The sequence below is a fragment of the Cervus canadensis genome, chromosome 13 (assembly GCF_019320065.1).
Source record: "Cervus canadensis isolate Bull #8, Minnesota chromosome 13, ASM1932006v1, whole genome shotgun sequence".
In the NCBI taxonomy this organism is placed as follows: domain Eukaryota; kingdom Metazoa; phylum Chordata; class Mammalia; order Artiodactyla; family Cervidae; genus Cervus; species Cervus canadensis.
Genome location: NC_057398.1, coordinates 9,825,672 through 9,840,407, shown reverse-complemented (window position 1 = coordinate 9,840,407; position 14,736 = coordinate 9,825,672). Strand labels below are relative to the sequence as shown.

Below are 14,736 nucleotides of genomic sequence, written 5' to 3'. Positions count from 1 at the left end.
CAGCATTTCAAGAGGTCTCCCCTAATTGGGAACACCCGGTCTCCCTGAAGTTATTAGAGATTTCCTTATCTCAGGAATCGTCAAGGCCAAAGTATAAGGTGTGATACAAGAAACCATGAGAAAGACCGGGAAACACAGGGTGAAATGTTTTTACAAGAAAGTTACATACTGAAGGGGGCGGGAAGTAAAAAAGATGATGCATACAAAACTACTCAATTTCAAGTTGGAGTGAAAAAATATAGTAAATATAGTGTTAGCTTTCTTACAATGACTGGGAAGGCAGCACAGAGACGAACTCAGGGCGACGAGTCTGTGTCTGGGCTTCTTTGCTTAATGAGAACATAAGCCTAAGACCAAAGTTATGAGTTCCGTCTACACACTGACAGTTGACCACAGACAGTACCTGTTACAAAGCAGTTTCTAATGAGAATGGCAAGAAATGGGGAAAATCATAGAGGTCATCTGAGAGTCTCATCCCAACAGTGTCATTTGGTGGGTTAAAAGTATCGCATTGGTATACTGTTTTCACACTGAGGGGCTTAGACAGTTGGTATGAACAATGCCAAGTGAAGTGAAGTGAAAGCCGCTCAGTCGTGTCTGACTCTTGGCAACTCCATGGATGGTCCATGGAATTCTCCAGGCCAGAGTACTGGAGTGGGTAGCCTTTCCCTTCTCCAGGGGATCTTCCCAACCCAGGGATCAAACCAGGTCTCCCGCATTGCAGGCGGATTCTTTACCAGCTGAGCCATAGGGAAGCCCAAGGATACTGGAGTCGGTAGCCTATCCCTTCTCCAGGGGATCTTCCCAACCCAGGGACCAAACCCAGGTCTCCCGCATTGCAGGCAGATTCTTTACCAAATGAGCTATCAAGGATGGAAAGGGAGATAATTAGGAATATACTGTTCACTTGGTTCCACTAGATAGCATATTTATATAAACAAATTGCATGTACTCCTATGCAATTTGAAGGGTGTGGACCTCCATATTATCATTTTAGAAAGCCTCCTAAGCTTCTATTTTCTATGTTAAAATGATGTCAGCAAAAGTACTTTAAATTAATAATTAAATAAAAACAGTAACTGCATTTAGGAGTCACATAATAATTTTCAAGTAAGTGTCCATTTTCCATAACCTATAAACCAGGCTTTACTACTCAGTTATCACATGATGTTAACTTTTCCTTCACGTCAAATTGCTGACTCTGACTGTTTGGACATCAGGATAGTTTTTGATTCTTGATCTGTGGGGCTATCAACTGGTACCTGTAGAAAGAATAAGAAGATAAAAAATTTACATTACATATCTGGCATGTCATTATGACAGATCCACAGTTGACTCAGGAATTAAAAAGCAAGCTGACTACCTAGATGGGTTTACACTTATACTATGCACACATTTCTCAATAGTATAATCATAAAAATATTCACTACTTACAGCTTTAACATCACCATTTGTAATTCCTTTATTTATATTGTGCCTTTTCAGATCGGACTTGATTAATGCTGCAAACAGAGAAGGATCAATGAAGTTACCACAGAGTATGTATAAATATACTTTCTTCTAAGCAGTGCAAAATCTTTTTTGATATTGTCAAATGTAGCACACTATAGTACCATAATATTCCATAACATTCTTGTAGCCTGAAAAAAGAACACTACCTAAGTCATTAACTTAATTAGCAAGTTGTTCATTAGTGAACAAATACAGGATGCCAAGAACCAAGACACAAGGATGAAAAGAGCAATTCTTTCCCTAAAGGACCCTCTAATCTAGGGAAGGGCTTCTCTGGAGGCTCAGATGGTAAAGAATCTGTGTGCAATCAGGAGACAAGGGTTTGATCCCTGGGTCGGGAAGATCCCCTGGAGAAGGGAATGGCACCCATTCCAGTATTCTTGCCTGGGAAATCCCATGGACAGAGGAGCCTGGTGGGCGACAATCCATGGGGCTGCAAATGAGTCAGACACAACGGAGTGACTGAACAACTGCAATCTATGGGAAACACTGACGTGCAGACAGTTTTAACACTGTATAGCAACTCCAGTAATGTAGGCGTGGACAGGATATTGTGGAAGCATGGGGAAAACGTCTGTGTCAGCCAAAGGAAATAAGGAAAAGCTTACCTAAAGAGGAGACGTGTTTGAACTGAAACTTGAGAAAACGAGTGGGAACTTGTCAAGCAGAGGAGAGGGGAGGGGAAGGCATTCCAGGCAGGCGGAAACCAGTACATGCCAAGAGATCAGGACAGGAAGAGTAGAGTGTATTCTTGGCACCCGTGATGGTCTGCGATCGGTGGAGCATCAAGTACAAGAGGGAGACAGGAGACGGCAAGAGAGGAGGCTGGGTGGGCAGGACACTGGGAGTGAGCGGGGAGGACACGGTCGGGCTGTGTGTGAGGGAGCTCAGTCAGGCAGCTGTGTGTGGGGGTGTGATCTGCAACAAGGCTAGAGGCAGCAAAGCCAGTCAAGAGCCCTTCATCCTGAGATGGTAAGGCCTGAATATGTGAGAAATGGTGATACAGGGACAGAATTCAGAGATATTTTAGAATCGAACCAGTAAGACTCAGTGGTTTGAAAGGATATGAAAAATGGGGGTTGGGGAGGGGGAAGTGGGAGACTTGTTTGGGCAATTGAATGGATGGTGGCTTTCCTGGTAGCTCAGACTGTAAAGAATCTGTCTGCAAAGGCTGGAGACCCAGGTTCGATCCTTGGGTCACAAAGATCCCCTGGAGAAGGGGATGGCAACCCACTCCAGTATTCTTGCCTGGAGAATTCCATGGACAGAGGAGCCTGGTATCGGCTACAGTCCATGGGGTCACAAAGAATCAGATGTGACAGAGTGACCCACACTTTCACTGTCTTTGGTCCTAGTTACTGAAACCGAAAATACAAAAAGGACAGGTGTGGTGGGAAGATGGTTAAGTTCTGTTCTGGACAGGTTGAGCATAAAATCTCGTGGGACATTCAGGTTCAAGGATAAATATATGATTAGGCATATTGGTCTGAAATGTAAAAGAGATCAGGGTCTGGAGGTACAGATTTGAAAATTACTAGCATTAATGTGGTAGTTAAAGCCACAGACTACACAGAGAGTGTAAAATAAGAAAAGGTACAGATTGGTGGGTAGTTAAATAATCTAATTGGTCATAAAGCAAAGTTGAAAGGTAAAAGTAAAATCAGTCTTAAAGTTAGACTACTGCTTCCTTAGAAATTCATACTACCCCTTAGAATTCTGTTACTGGTAGCAACATTTTAGAAATTCGGATATTTACGCAAAGATACTTGGATATATGTAAAATGGCCTTTCTGACTGCATTTGAATGATTTTAAAGAAACTGGTGATGTAACGAGCTCCCAATTACAAGCAGCTTGATATTAACACATCACTCTTGGGCTTCCCTGGTGGTCCAGTGGGTAAGAATCCGCCTGTCAGTGCAGGAAACATGGATTCCACCCCTGATTTGGGAAGATCTCACATGCCGCAGAGCAACTAAGCCCACGCACCACAACTACCGAGCTTGTGCTCTGAGCCCGTGAGATGCAACCACTGAGCCACATGCTGCAACTACTGAAGCCCGCGTGCCCTCGAGCCCATGCTCTGCAACAAGAGAAGCCACCGCAACGAGAAGCTCGCACACCAACGGAGAGCTGCCCCCGGTTTGCTACAACTAGAGGAAGCCTGTGCACAGCGATGAAGATTTGGCGCAGCCAAAAATCAATCAATCAATCAATCACTCTCTAAACTGCACCAGTGACTGACATCGATTGGTCTGCCTGACACTGTTCTGCAAGTCCACTATATAAAAGATGCTACTCACTTTTTTACAGGGGGAAATTGTGTATCTCTCTACCATTAATATTAATCAAAGAACCGAGAAACACTATGACATGTTTAGAAACATTTTTTTTCAATGTGTATAAATGGGCTAAGGAGTGGATATATATTATATATGTGAAGCGTACTGCTTCACAGAGAACAGTCAACACTGGAAAACAGAATGCACCGCAATTAAATGGTAATTCCTCTGTCAAAATAAGACCTGCCAACAATTCCCAGAAAAAAATGTAAAAAAGAAAAGGTATCACCTTCAGCACACCTCAGGAATCTCTCAGTCCTCTTTCCTTTGTCTATACAAATGACTATTGGATACAAATCCATCGTACTCTCTCCAGTAAAACACTCAACACATGAGAGACATTAATTAGCATTTTTAAATGGTAAAACTGTCAATGTAAAGCTGATTTTAAAGATCTTTTTTTTTTTACACTTAATTTTCTGTACTTGACCTGTTTGAATTAACATTTATGAATCTTACTATAAGATAAAGTGAATAGAGAACACAAAACTGTTCCCTTTTTTGGTGCAACAATAACACTATTTGATACCTATGTGTTACTTTCCTAGAAACTGAGAATCAATAAGGAATCACTTATGACAGATCAGTAGTCAAGGTAGTTTGTTTACTACCTTACATACCTTCAGTTACAAAACATTGTTTTATGTGTTTCCTTTTACTAACTGAAGAGAATGGGGGGGAAACGCTTCCTTGGTAGGATTTTTTCTTTGAGGAAACAGTGCACTCAGTTCCTTTGAGTGCAATGAATAAATGACAGTGACCTTAAGTGGCTATATATTTCCAAAGTAAGTGCTTATCACTGCTAAGAGCTCATATTGGGGGTTTCAAAAAGGATGACCAGGTGTTCAACAAATAATAGAAAGAAGCCTTGATTCACACCTTCCTGTTAAGATTCCATCCTTGAATTAAGTTATAGCAGATCAAAAAAAACAAAAAACAACCCCTCTCTGAGTCTCCATGGCTTCTGTCTCTCATGTAGACAAGAAATGCAGAAAGAAACTAACAAAGTAAAATCACACTAGAAGCTAACACGGACCTGGAAGCACTACTGGATATAAGTCTTGCTTCTGTTTCTTTTGGCCATGCCCCTTGGCTTTTCAAATCTTAGTTCCCCAACCAGGGGTGGAACCCAGGGGAGCACGTGTGGGCAGGTGGGGCTGAGCCCAGGGAGGCTGGGTTACAATAACAGCCTGCATGCTCAGACAGGTCCTAGGTGCCAGACCCTGCCAGGAGCTTTTCATCAACCATCTCAGTTAGTCCTCATAGCGAGCCCTAAAGGCAAGCTTTTAACATCCTATTAATATAAACGAGAAAAGGACAACGAGAGAGGTTGGGTAACTTGTCTAAAGTCACACAGCTAACGAGCAGCAAAATCAGAACCTGAGGCCAGTCCTGTCCATTCCAAGTCTTTACTGACACTTGTTACAACAGTTTTGTTTTCCAGGCATGGTAATTGTATTGAATTTGAAACCTCAAAAATGAATCCATAGATTCATATTCCTGAAGGGGGAAACAATATCCTGCCTTTTATTTCATTTTTTTCCCCTTGAGTTCTGCCAAGTCTTGAGAAGCAACAGAAATGAAAATTAAATATACAAAGACAATGTGACACAGTACTTCGGGCAGGCATACACCCTGATTTACCTGTTAAAATGATGCCTACAAACATCCAAACACAGAGGAAAATGTTCCCTGTTCTAGGACCATACACTGATGTAAGCTTTCCTTGAGCCAATGTGAATAAGATTCCAAATATCTAAAATAAAATGAGAAATATTTTATTAAGATTGCTTTTAAAAACAAACACTGTATTTCCCCCAGAACTTTTCTTAGCTATTTTATTCATATGATTTGGCTTCTAGAAACATGCATTGAAAGGTGGAATTTTTAAAAACAAAAGCTACAGTCAAATTCATTATCCATTAGAATATTTGGTAAACTAATGGTCTCAGATTTAAGAGAAATCAGAGGTTTACCTGTGCGGCAGCATTGAGAAGACCGGATGAAGTCCCTTCAGACTCAGGGTAAGTGATTTCAACAGCAAATTCGAAACCCAAGGGGAGGTAACCAGTCATGAAGAAACTATAGAAAATAAATTCAAAATCACAGAAGAAATCATTGGAAGAACAATATCACCTGTTGATGCAACTGCTTTACTTCTCAGACTTGTTAAAATTATCAAATAAGTGAAAGTTTTGAGGTTGGTGTGTGAAAGGAAGGCACTATTATGATTCACCAATTAACCTGAGGATAGGAGAAGTGCGAAGCAAAACCATGAACTAGGAAGCAAAACAATTTCTAATTTTTTTCCAGAGAAAAATATACTCCTAGTTTTCTATGTCAGTTGTCTTTCTAACCAAGTAAAGAGACTTTGGATTAGGTAAGGCTCATCCATTTTTCACCTACAGCATAGCAAAAAATAATCTTGAATTATTTTTTATAGTTCTAAAAAATTATGGAGAAGGAAATGGCAACCCACTCCAGTATTCTTGCCTGGAGAATCCCAAGGACAGAGGAGCCTGGCGGACTATAGTCCATGGGGTCTCAAAGAGTCAGACATGACTGAGAGGCTAACACACAAAGAATTATACATTTATGTGCACAAGACAGATCTTTTTTAAAGTTTAAAAAATTAAAGGGCTTCTGGATAAACTTTAAAAAATGAAAAGCCACAGCAGTAATACTTCAGAATGCTAACAACACACTATCATTCCTTTTAACACGTGCAATGCTTACCCAAGCAACCCTCCAGTGACAAACACGATGATAATGTGTCCAAGGTCCAGTGTGAAAGTAAAGATAACCATTCCAACAAAAGACAGAATGTAAACGGTCAGAGTAGTGTGTCTAAAACAAAAACAACAGAATTGTTAATGTTCTGTCTGATTTTCTTAGGCACATTAAAAACCATGTGGCTAATTCTGTTCTGTCCATATGGTAATAAATTCTTCAGATTTCAAGACTCACCCCGTCTTATCTATGGAAAATGGTTCCACCAGGCATGGACTTGAAAGATTAAATTGAAGTTTCAAAAGTTTCAGTTTGCAGCCAACAACAAAAGTCACCTCATACCCAATGCTCAGACAAAAGAATACCCATAAGGATAAAAATCATTTTTATGGCAACAAATAGGATACGGATGGTTCCCTATCTGTATTTCAAGATTCAGATCCAATTCTGCCTCTTCCACGATACTTTTCCTAACCACTGTAGCTTACAAGATTTTCCTTTTTTCCAAACTCCCGAATCATTTTCTATGTACATGATTGACACTTGACTTCTATTTTAGTCTGTTATATGATTATTGAACTTTACCTGCATGAACACCTTAATTTTTCCCAATTAGACTGCAAAGGTCCTAAAGACAGGGATCAAATATTGCTTCCCACGATTCTTAGCTAAGAGTGATGCATGTAACAAGAGCTTGGTGAATGAACGGCAGTTATCCTGAGAAGAAAGCCAGGGCAACAAAGAACATCTGTATGCCAATCCGTTTCCTAATTATAAAATGGACCAAAGACTATTGATAAATATAAATCCTTTACACATACTCTCTTCATCTACAAATTTAATGGGTTTCAGTCTAAGCTACCATTACTTTACAATGAAGCCCCAGTAAGTGCTGTTTTAAATCATGTGAGAACTATTTGGAGAATTTTAAGATCAGAGGTACTTTGAAAGGGCTTAGATAATGATATCAAATATATCTTAGGCCTTGAAAGGTGTAGAGGACACAGTTCCATTACTTCATTCATTCACAGTTCCATTCATTCATTTCTCCCAAACATATGAGAAATTTCTGTCTGTTAAGAAACGCAGCTATTCTTCTACTTTTTTTTTTAGATGTAGCTGTTCTTTTAAGGCCCAGTGCAAAAGATGCTGTCTTGGAAAGCGCATTTCTCAGTCTCCCAGTTGGTATTACTCACTTTTTCTTTTGTATTAGCATTTTTCTGGTTCCATACAGTACACAATTAATATAGAATCTTCATATTATCTATTACAGTATTATAGTCAAGTGTTATTACAGTTTTAGGGCATTTTAGCCAAAAACTTCTTATCAAAATGCCTTATGCTCACTAATAATTTTTTGATAGGAAAAAACTTTTTAAGCTCACAACATGGAAAACAGCAATATAAAGTCTCTATCAAAAGTCAAATGTTTCTCAGAAAGGGCTCCTTTTAGAATAGAACTGATCTATTCTGGAGTGGTATATATGAGTACTATTAGAGGAGAGGAGAGTTCATAAGGTATCTAAGTTCTCAAAGTTGAAATAAATATGACCAGTAAGATCATACAGAGACCACTGAAACATTCAGAAGTGAAGGGAACCTAAGAGTGTCTAGAATGCAAGTCTTTCAGTGATAATAATACTTTTTAAATTTCTTAGAATGAAAAGTAAAGGTTCCTTTAAAACCAAAATACCTTAGGTTGTACACCATACATTTGCCTGCTTTCACTTACTTGTATGTTTTGGTATAATCCAGCCATAAGCCACAAAGAATAGATCCCACCATTCCAGCTAATACTAGTGTTAGCCCAATCCTTCCAGCATTCACTTCTTCGCCCTTAAAATTTTTTTCAAAAGAAGTTGATTAGACACCTCAAATTCAAAAAGATCCTTCACATTCCCATACCTTCTCATGTCAATGGAAATAAGCAGATACAATTAAGCATACAATATAACATGAAGAATTCAGTACGTGTATTAGCGTGAATGGACATTCTACATTAAAGCAAAAAAAATGAAACAAAACCTGACATATGGGAGAAATCAAAAAGGTAATTTTTCTTGATCCTCCATGGTTAGAAGGACAATGATTTTTGTTAGAATTCTTAAGCAATTCATAGGTGTCTGAAAAGAAAGTTAATCTGATAGCTTTTACATATAACTGCTTTCTCTTTTCAAAAGGAAAGAGAGATCAGGGCTTGATATTTACTTTTTTATATTTGTGTTGGTTTCTTTTACATATTTTTGGTCTTGTCTCATATAACCAGTCACACTATCCCTTTAAAAAAGAATAAAGAAAAAGACAGAGGTATTGTCAAAACAATAATGACTTCTGCTTTCTATGTTGTTTTATAATTTGGATTAAACATAATTTCAATTGAAACAAGTATAAATCTTTTATAGCAACAAGGTCATACAGCTTTAGTCTTATGATCATGCTCATAGGAATTATATTGCTGAAGAAAAGTTCTTGGCCAGGCATGCAACACAATATTGGCAGAAGCTTACCTCATAATGTGTCAGTATCATTTGATTTAATAATGTTGAGACTGAATAAAATGCTCCAGTCATGATACCTACAATAATAAAGAGAAAACTATCAATGTGCCATGTACCAGTTTACAAAGTGATATGGAGCACTCTGCAACACTTGTGAAAATACAATGTCTTCTTAGGCAGTTGACAGAAAAAATTGAGACCTCTCGCTATTCCCTTTCAAGAGGTAGACTGATCAATGTTAACATCCAAACTTAGCAGAGATTACAACTGTAGAATTCTGTCATTACATCATTTACTATTATTTAGATTCAGACATACGGGCCAGAAATCACAGTCCCAGGCATAACACTGTATAACAGCACTCAACAACTGATTGCTTCCTGAGCACCTATGCTAGTTGAACGCTAAAGCGTTAAGACAGAACCCCTGTTGCAGCCATCTCGCCCCTGCATCAAAGGCGTACAAGGAATCAGGAAGACAACGTCAATTAAGGAATGCTTTAAAAGGGAAAGTTAAAAACAGCTGGCTATCAGGAAGCATGTGACTAGGTTTGAATCATGGAGTTTCTTCACATATGTTGTATCACTTTAGGTCTAAGTCTCTTAACTGAGCTGAAATTTAAGCTTATTATTTTTCTATTATTAAATAGTTCAAGCATACAAAATAGTACAGAGAATAATTTAACAAATACCCTTACTCATCACTCTTTGACAAACGTTAACATTTTGCTATCTTTGCTTCAGATTCATTTTTTCAGATCTTCCTTAATCCTATTCTTCCTCAGAGGTAATCCCTACCCTGACCTTCATATTTATCACTGTAGATATTACAACATGTGTGTCAATAAACAACAGAATTAGTTGCCTGTATTTAAATTTTATATGAATAATATGGCATTGTATCAGTCTGCAATTTGCTCATATCACTCAATATCATGGTTTTGAGATTTATCCATATTGATACTTTTAGTTCTACCTTATCAGTTTTCTGTGGTGTATAATAGTCCACTGTGCGAATATACTTCAATTTAACTATCTCTTGTCCTAAGTCAATAGATACTTTAAGGCTTTTTCCAGTTTTTCACTATTTAAAACAATATTGCAATAAATATTGCTTTTGTTCTTATGTATATAAGGGTTTCTCTAAGCAAAAATCTAGAAGTAAAACTTCTACTTTCTGGATATAGTCAAATTGCCCTTCAAAATGGTTGTACCAGTTTATACTACCAACAGAGTTCCTTTCTACATTCTTGATAAATTTGTCTTCATCAGATTTTTTAAAAAATTTTTTTGCCAATTTAAATGTGTGCGATATTGTATCTCACTCTGGTTTTGATTTGCATTTCCTCGATTCCTAGTAAGGCTGAGCATCATATATGAGCAACACACACACACAAACATATAAATGCCTCTGATTTCCCTAGATGGTTTGCTCTTTTCTAAGTGATTAGCAGGAGTCACTTTTATATTGTAGGTGCAAAGCCTTTGTTGGTTACATGCACTGCAGACATTTTCTCATGGTTTATGTCATGTCTTTCTAGAAAATATCATTACTTTAATCATATTTATCAATTTTTAAATTTAGGGTTTTTTTTTCTTTTGCCTTAGAAAATTCTTTTAAGATTACTAAAGATGGTTTCCTATATTTGCTTCTAAAACGTTAAAGTTCGGGTGACTTCCCTAGGTTTAAGACTCTGCACTTTGACTGTAGGAGTGGGTTTGATCCCTGGTCAGGAAACTAAGATCCCACCTGCCAGGCTTCACGGCCAAAAAACAAAAAACCAAAAAAACATTCAAGTTCTGATTTTTATTTACCCTTTGGTCTTTAATCCACAATTCATGTTCTAACTTCACATTATTTCTCCTTTATGGATAATCGATTCTCCCAAGATAAGTTACCATGTAGTTTCTCTTCTACAAACACCAAGTTTTCATATATGCATAATGTTCTAGTCATCACCTTGTTGTTGTTCAGTCGCTAAGTCGTGTCTGACCCTTTTGTGACCCCGTATAGCCTGCCAGGCTCCTCTGTCCAAGGGATTTCCCAGGCAAGAATACTGGAGTGGATTGCCCTTTCCTTCTCCAGGGGATCTTCTGCTGTTTGCAAATATTCTAGTTTTTCTCTATGTAGGCACTTAGTGGCAAGGCCATATGATTACAAAAGTGAGCCAGAGTGCTAGTTCTCCTTTTCTTAGTAATCATGGAAGCATGTTTTGAGATATCAGCCTGGATCTCCGAGTGACTTGTGGCCTGTTCACAGTGGACTGCAGCATTGGCATGCTGTGCCATTTGCTGTGTTAGGCCATTTTTTTTTTTTGGTGGGGGTTTCATTGCTAACCTAGCCTATGTCGACTGATACACAGGGGTAGGCCCCTGGGTTCTTTATTGTGTTCCAGTGATCTAACTGTCTCAGTTCAGTTCAGGCGCTCAGTCGTGTCCAACTCTTTGTGACTGTCTAACTGTCTATCCCTTACTAATGCACGGCATCTCATTACCACTGCTCTAGAAACCTTGATATCTCAGAATTAATTCCTCACCTTGTTCTTTATCAAAACTATCTTTGTTGCTTTTGGCCCTCACTTCTTTCACAGGAATCTTACAATTAGCCAAGTTTCATTACAAACCCTGTTTTAATTTGGAGATTGCTAGATGAGGCCTATGTCCAGAGATCTTATCAAAAACCCCTGGGTAGCGAGCCTTTGTTATTCACTTCCCATTGGGTTCAGGAATGCACAGAGACCCAGTCAGCTTAGGCTGAGGAGGCCAAGGAAAACAAATGAGGCCCGTGCTGAGGCTTGAGCGTCCTCTACTGCACGGTACCCTATGGTGGTCTCACTCCCACTCCAGACTCAGTGAGGACAGCCAGAGTCTGGATAAAGAATTATAATAGCAATGAGCATTGTTACCTGAATCTAAAGTGAGATACTTGTCTGAGTTTCAGATAGCAAGTAGCTACAGTTGGGATATAAGTGATAACAAGTTTCACCAAATAGCCCTGATGCCAAAAAAAAAAAAAAACAGTTTCTCAGTCTTTCTGGTTTCTTGAGTTTTGGACACTGAAAACCTGTCCTAGGAGTGTGGTACCTAGCCAAACTATCCTATGTGCAAGTCTGCCCCAATCTTTTCTACATAATAATACTAGGCATGGATGGAGCAGACAAGTACACTTCTAAAAGGTGGGATATGACCCTCACTTAGACATTAAGACCCCTTTGGCAATGAACATCAAGTCAACAAGCTTCTCTAGCTGTTCTAGGGAATATTGTTGAACTCTCTACAGTGTTTCTCAACTCATTCTTTCTAATTCCTTCTACAAGTAAACTCGGTTCAGTTTCCAGAGCCTCTGTATGTGCCTGACCTTTCCATCAACCCAAATCTACAACTGGCGTTTGTTAATACAGTGGTCCTGTAAGGTTAACTGGCATTATTACAATGTTGAGTCCCCCATAAACATGGTATATCCCTCCACTTAATTTAGGTCTTCTCTTACATCTTTCAGTGTTTTATAATGTATAAAGTTCTTCCTTTAAGTTTAAGTAAAGCTGATTCGGGGGCTCCTGAGGGGGCTCACTGGTAAAGAACCCACCTGCCAATGCAGGAGACGCAGAAAACTCAGGTTCCATCCCTGGGTTGGGAAGACCCTCTGGAGGAGGGCATGGCAACCCACTCCAGTATTCTTGCCTACAGAATCCCATGGATGGAGGAGCCTGGCAGACTGCAGTCCATGGGGTCGCGAGGAGTCGGATATGACCGAGCAACTGAGCACAGTGCTAGCATAGTTGATCTACATGAAGTTCTCTTTGGTAGATTTGTTCCCAGGCACCTTATGCTTCTGGCTGCTATTATAAGAAGTATCTTTCTATAGGAATGCAGTTGATATTTTCACGTTGTTATGTATTTAATATTATTAGTTCTAACAAGAGAATGTAGGTTCTCTTGCACTATTCTGTAGACCATGGGGTTAGCAAGCATTTTTTGTAACAGGAGACAGTAAATACTTTTAGCTTTGCAGGCTGTATGGTCTCTGATGTGGCTACTTGGTGCTGCTCATGTAGTTCAAAAGCAGCCATAGTAGAAAATATGTAAGTAAATAAAATGTTATTTATAAAAACAGGCAGTGGCCAGATTTGGCTCATAAGACAGTCTGCTGACCTCTGCTATATACAGTCATGTTATCTGTGAATAAAGCATCTTTTTTCTTTCCAATTCATGTACTTTTAATTTTTCCTGTATTAGTGGGCCAGCCAGGACTTTCAGTTGGATGCTGAGCAGAAGTGGTGACAATAAGCATCCTTGTTCAAACGGATACTTCTTATTGATTCTCAAGGGTAATGCTTCTGAGCTTCTGTCTTTGGAAAGATGTTTGCTACAGGGTTTTTGCAGATAAACTCTGTCAGGTTCGGAAAGTTTGTTTTTCTCACAGATGGCTAAGAGTCTTTAACCAATGGGTACTGTATTCTATCAAATGCTTCTTCCTCAGCTACGGGGTGAATTTTCCTCTAGTGCACCCCCTCCCCACACCTGAAAATATAAAGACAATCACAGTGACATCTGAAGGCAAGTAAGACAGAAATAGGGGGTACTGGTTAACAAACAGTGTTAATATAAGAAATAAAGAATAAACAGAACAAATGTGTTGGTGCCTACAGTCAAAGCTACAGTGTTAGGAGGAATATCTGCCTGCTATGCTGAAAGATCTAGAAGGATGAGATTTTGACAGAATACTCCAGTTAGATGACAGTTTGCATAAGGCCAAAGAAAGGAATTATTAATGACATTTGCCTTATGGCGGTCAGAACTGTAATTCATAAAGGACCTAAAAATACCCTGGGAGAACTCATGAAAGAAGAAAGTGCTTCTGTCTCTAATAGCTATAACTTGTTTTTATTGTTTTAAAAACAAGTGAAAAAGCCCATTCTGAAGTTTTTGCTTTTAGTTCAAAATTTAAGTTTATGACTATGCTATTATTATAGAGTTAATAAACCTATTTCATTATCTCATTAATTAAAACTCAAACCACTAAAGGAACAGAATCTGCAATGCTCAAAGGTTTACACAGACATGAACAAAAATAAAAGAAAACCACTTACCATAACTGATCAATAAAAGGACAAAAGGAATGTTTTTAAATAGGTTCCTTATTGATTTCACATAGGAGTACTCTCCAGGTGGACTCTCTTGGAGAACTGCTTGAGCCTGGCTTGGAGGATATTGCGGTTTTTCTTTGAATGCTGGAAACATACATGAAAAGATAATTCAATATACGTGTCTTCCTTAGTGAGCAGACTAAATTTAGTTTAAGTTTAAAGAGGTACTAAAAAATCTTTTGTGGTAAGGCTGTTCATTTTCACTAATTTCTAAGTGAAGAATAGTTTGGTATTATCATCTCAACCCTCTGAGACTGACTAAAACTCAGAGATTTGGCCAATTCACATAACTGAACTACAAAACCATCCATAATACTATGTTAAACTTTGCCCAGGGATTATTCCAGTTTTAGTTAAGCAAGATTAATTTTTATTATGTTAAGTATTCTATTTCTAAATTTGGTTCAATTTGTAATCAGAGATAAGGTTAGATATGAGTAAGCCAATATCTTACTGAGCTTTTAGATGACTGGCTTGAGTTAGTACCTCTTTTCTTCTGAAACCTGATA

At 38.5% G+C, this 14,736-nt stretch overlaps 1 protein-coding gene across 1 annotated transcript in view; it reads right to left on the bottom strand.

The window, feature by feature from the left end:
• Nucleotides 1–1,103: 1,103 nt before the first annotated feature.
• FLVCR1 (FLVCR heme transporter 1) overlaps nt 1,104–14,736 on the bottom strand; it is a 28,178-nt gene continuing 14,545 nt past the window's right edge. The window contains exons 3-10 of the mRNA XM_043485684.1: nt 14,171–14,311; nt 9,091–9,158; nt 8,316–8,419; nt 6,590–6,700; nt 5,830–5,935; nt 5,498–5,609; nt 1,435–1,502; nt 1,104–1,262 (exon numbers count right to left, since the gene is read on the bottom strand). Of these exons, the coding sequence (XP_043341619.1) occupies nt 1,188–1,262; nt 1,435–1,502; nt 5,498–5,609; nt 5,830–5,935; nt 6,590–6,700; nt 8,316–8,419; nt 9,091–9,158; nt 14,171–14,311 (785 nt within the window). The 3' untranslated portion in view covers nt 1,104–1,187. The remainder of the gene's footprint in view (nt 1,263–1,434; nt 1,503–5,497; nt 5,610–5,829; nt 5,936–6,589; nt 6,701–8,315; nt 8,420–9,090; nt 9,159–14,170; nt 14,312–14,736) is intronic.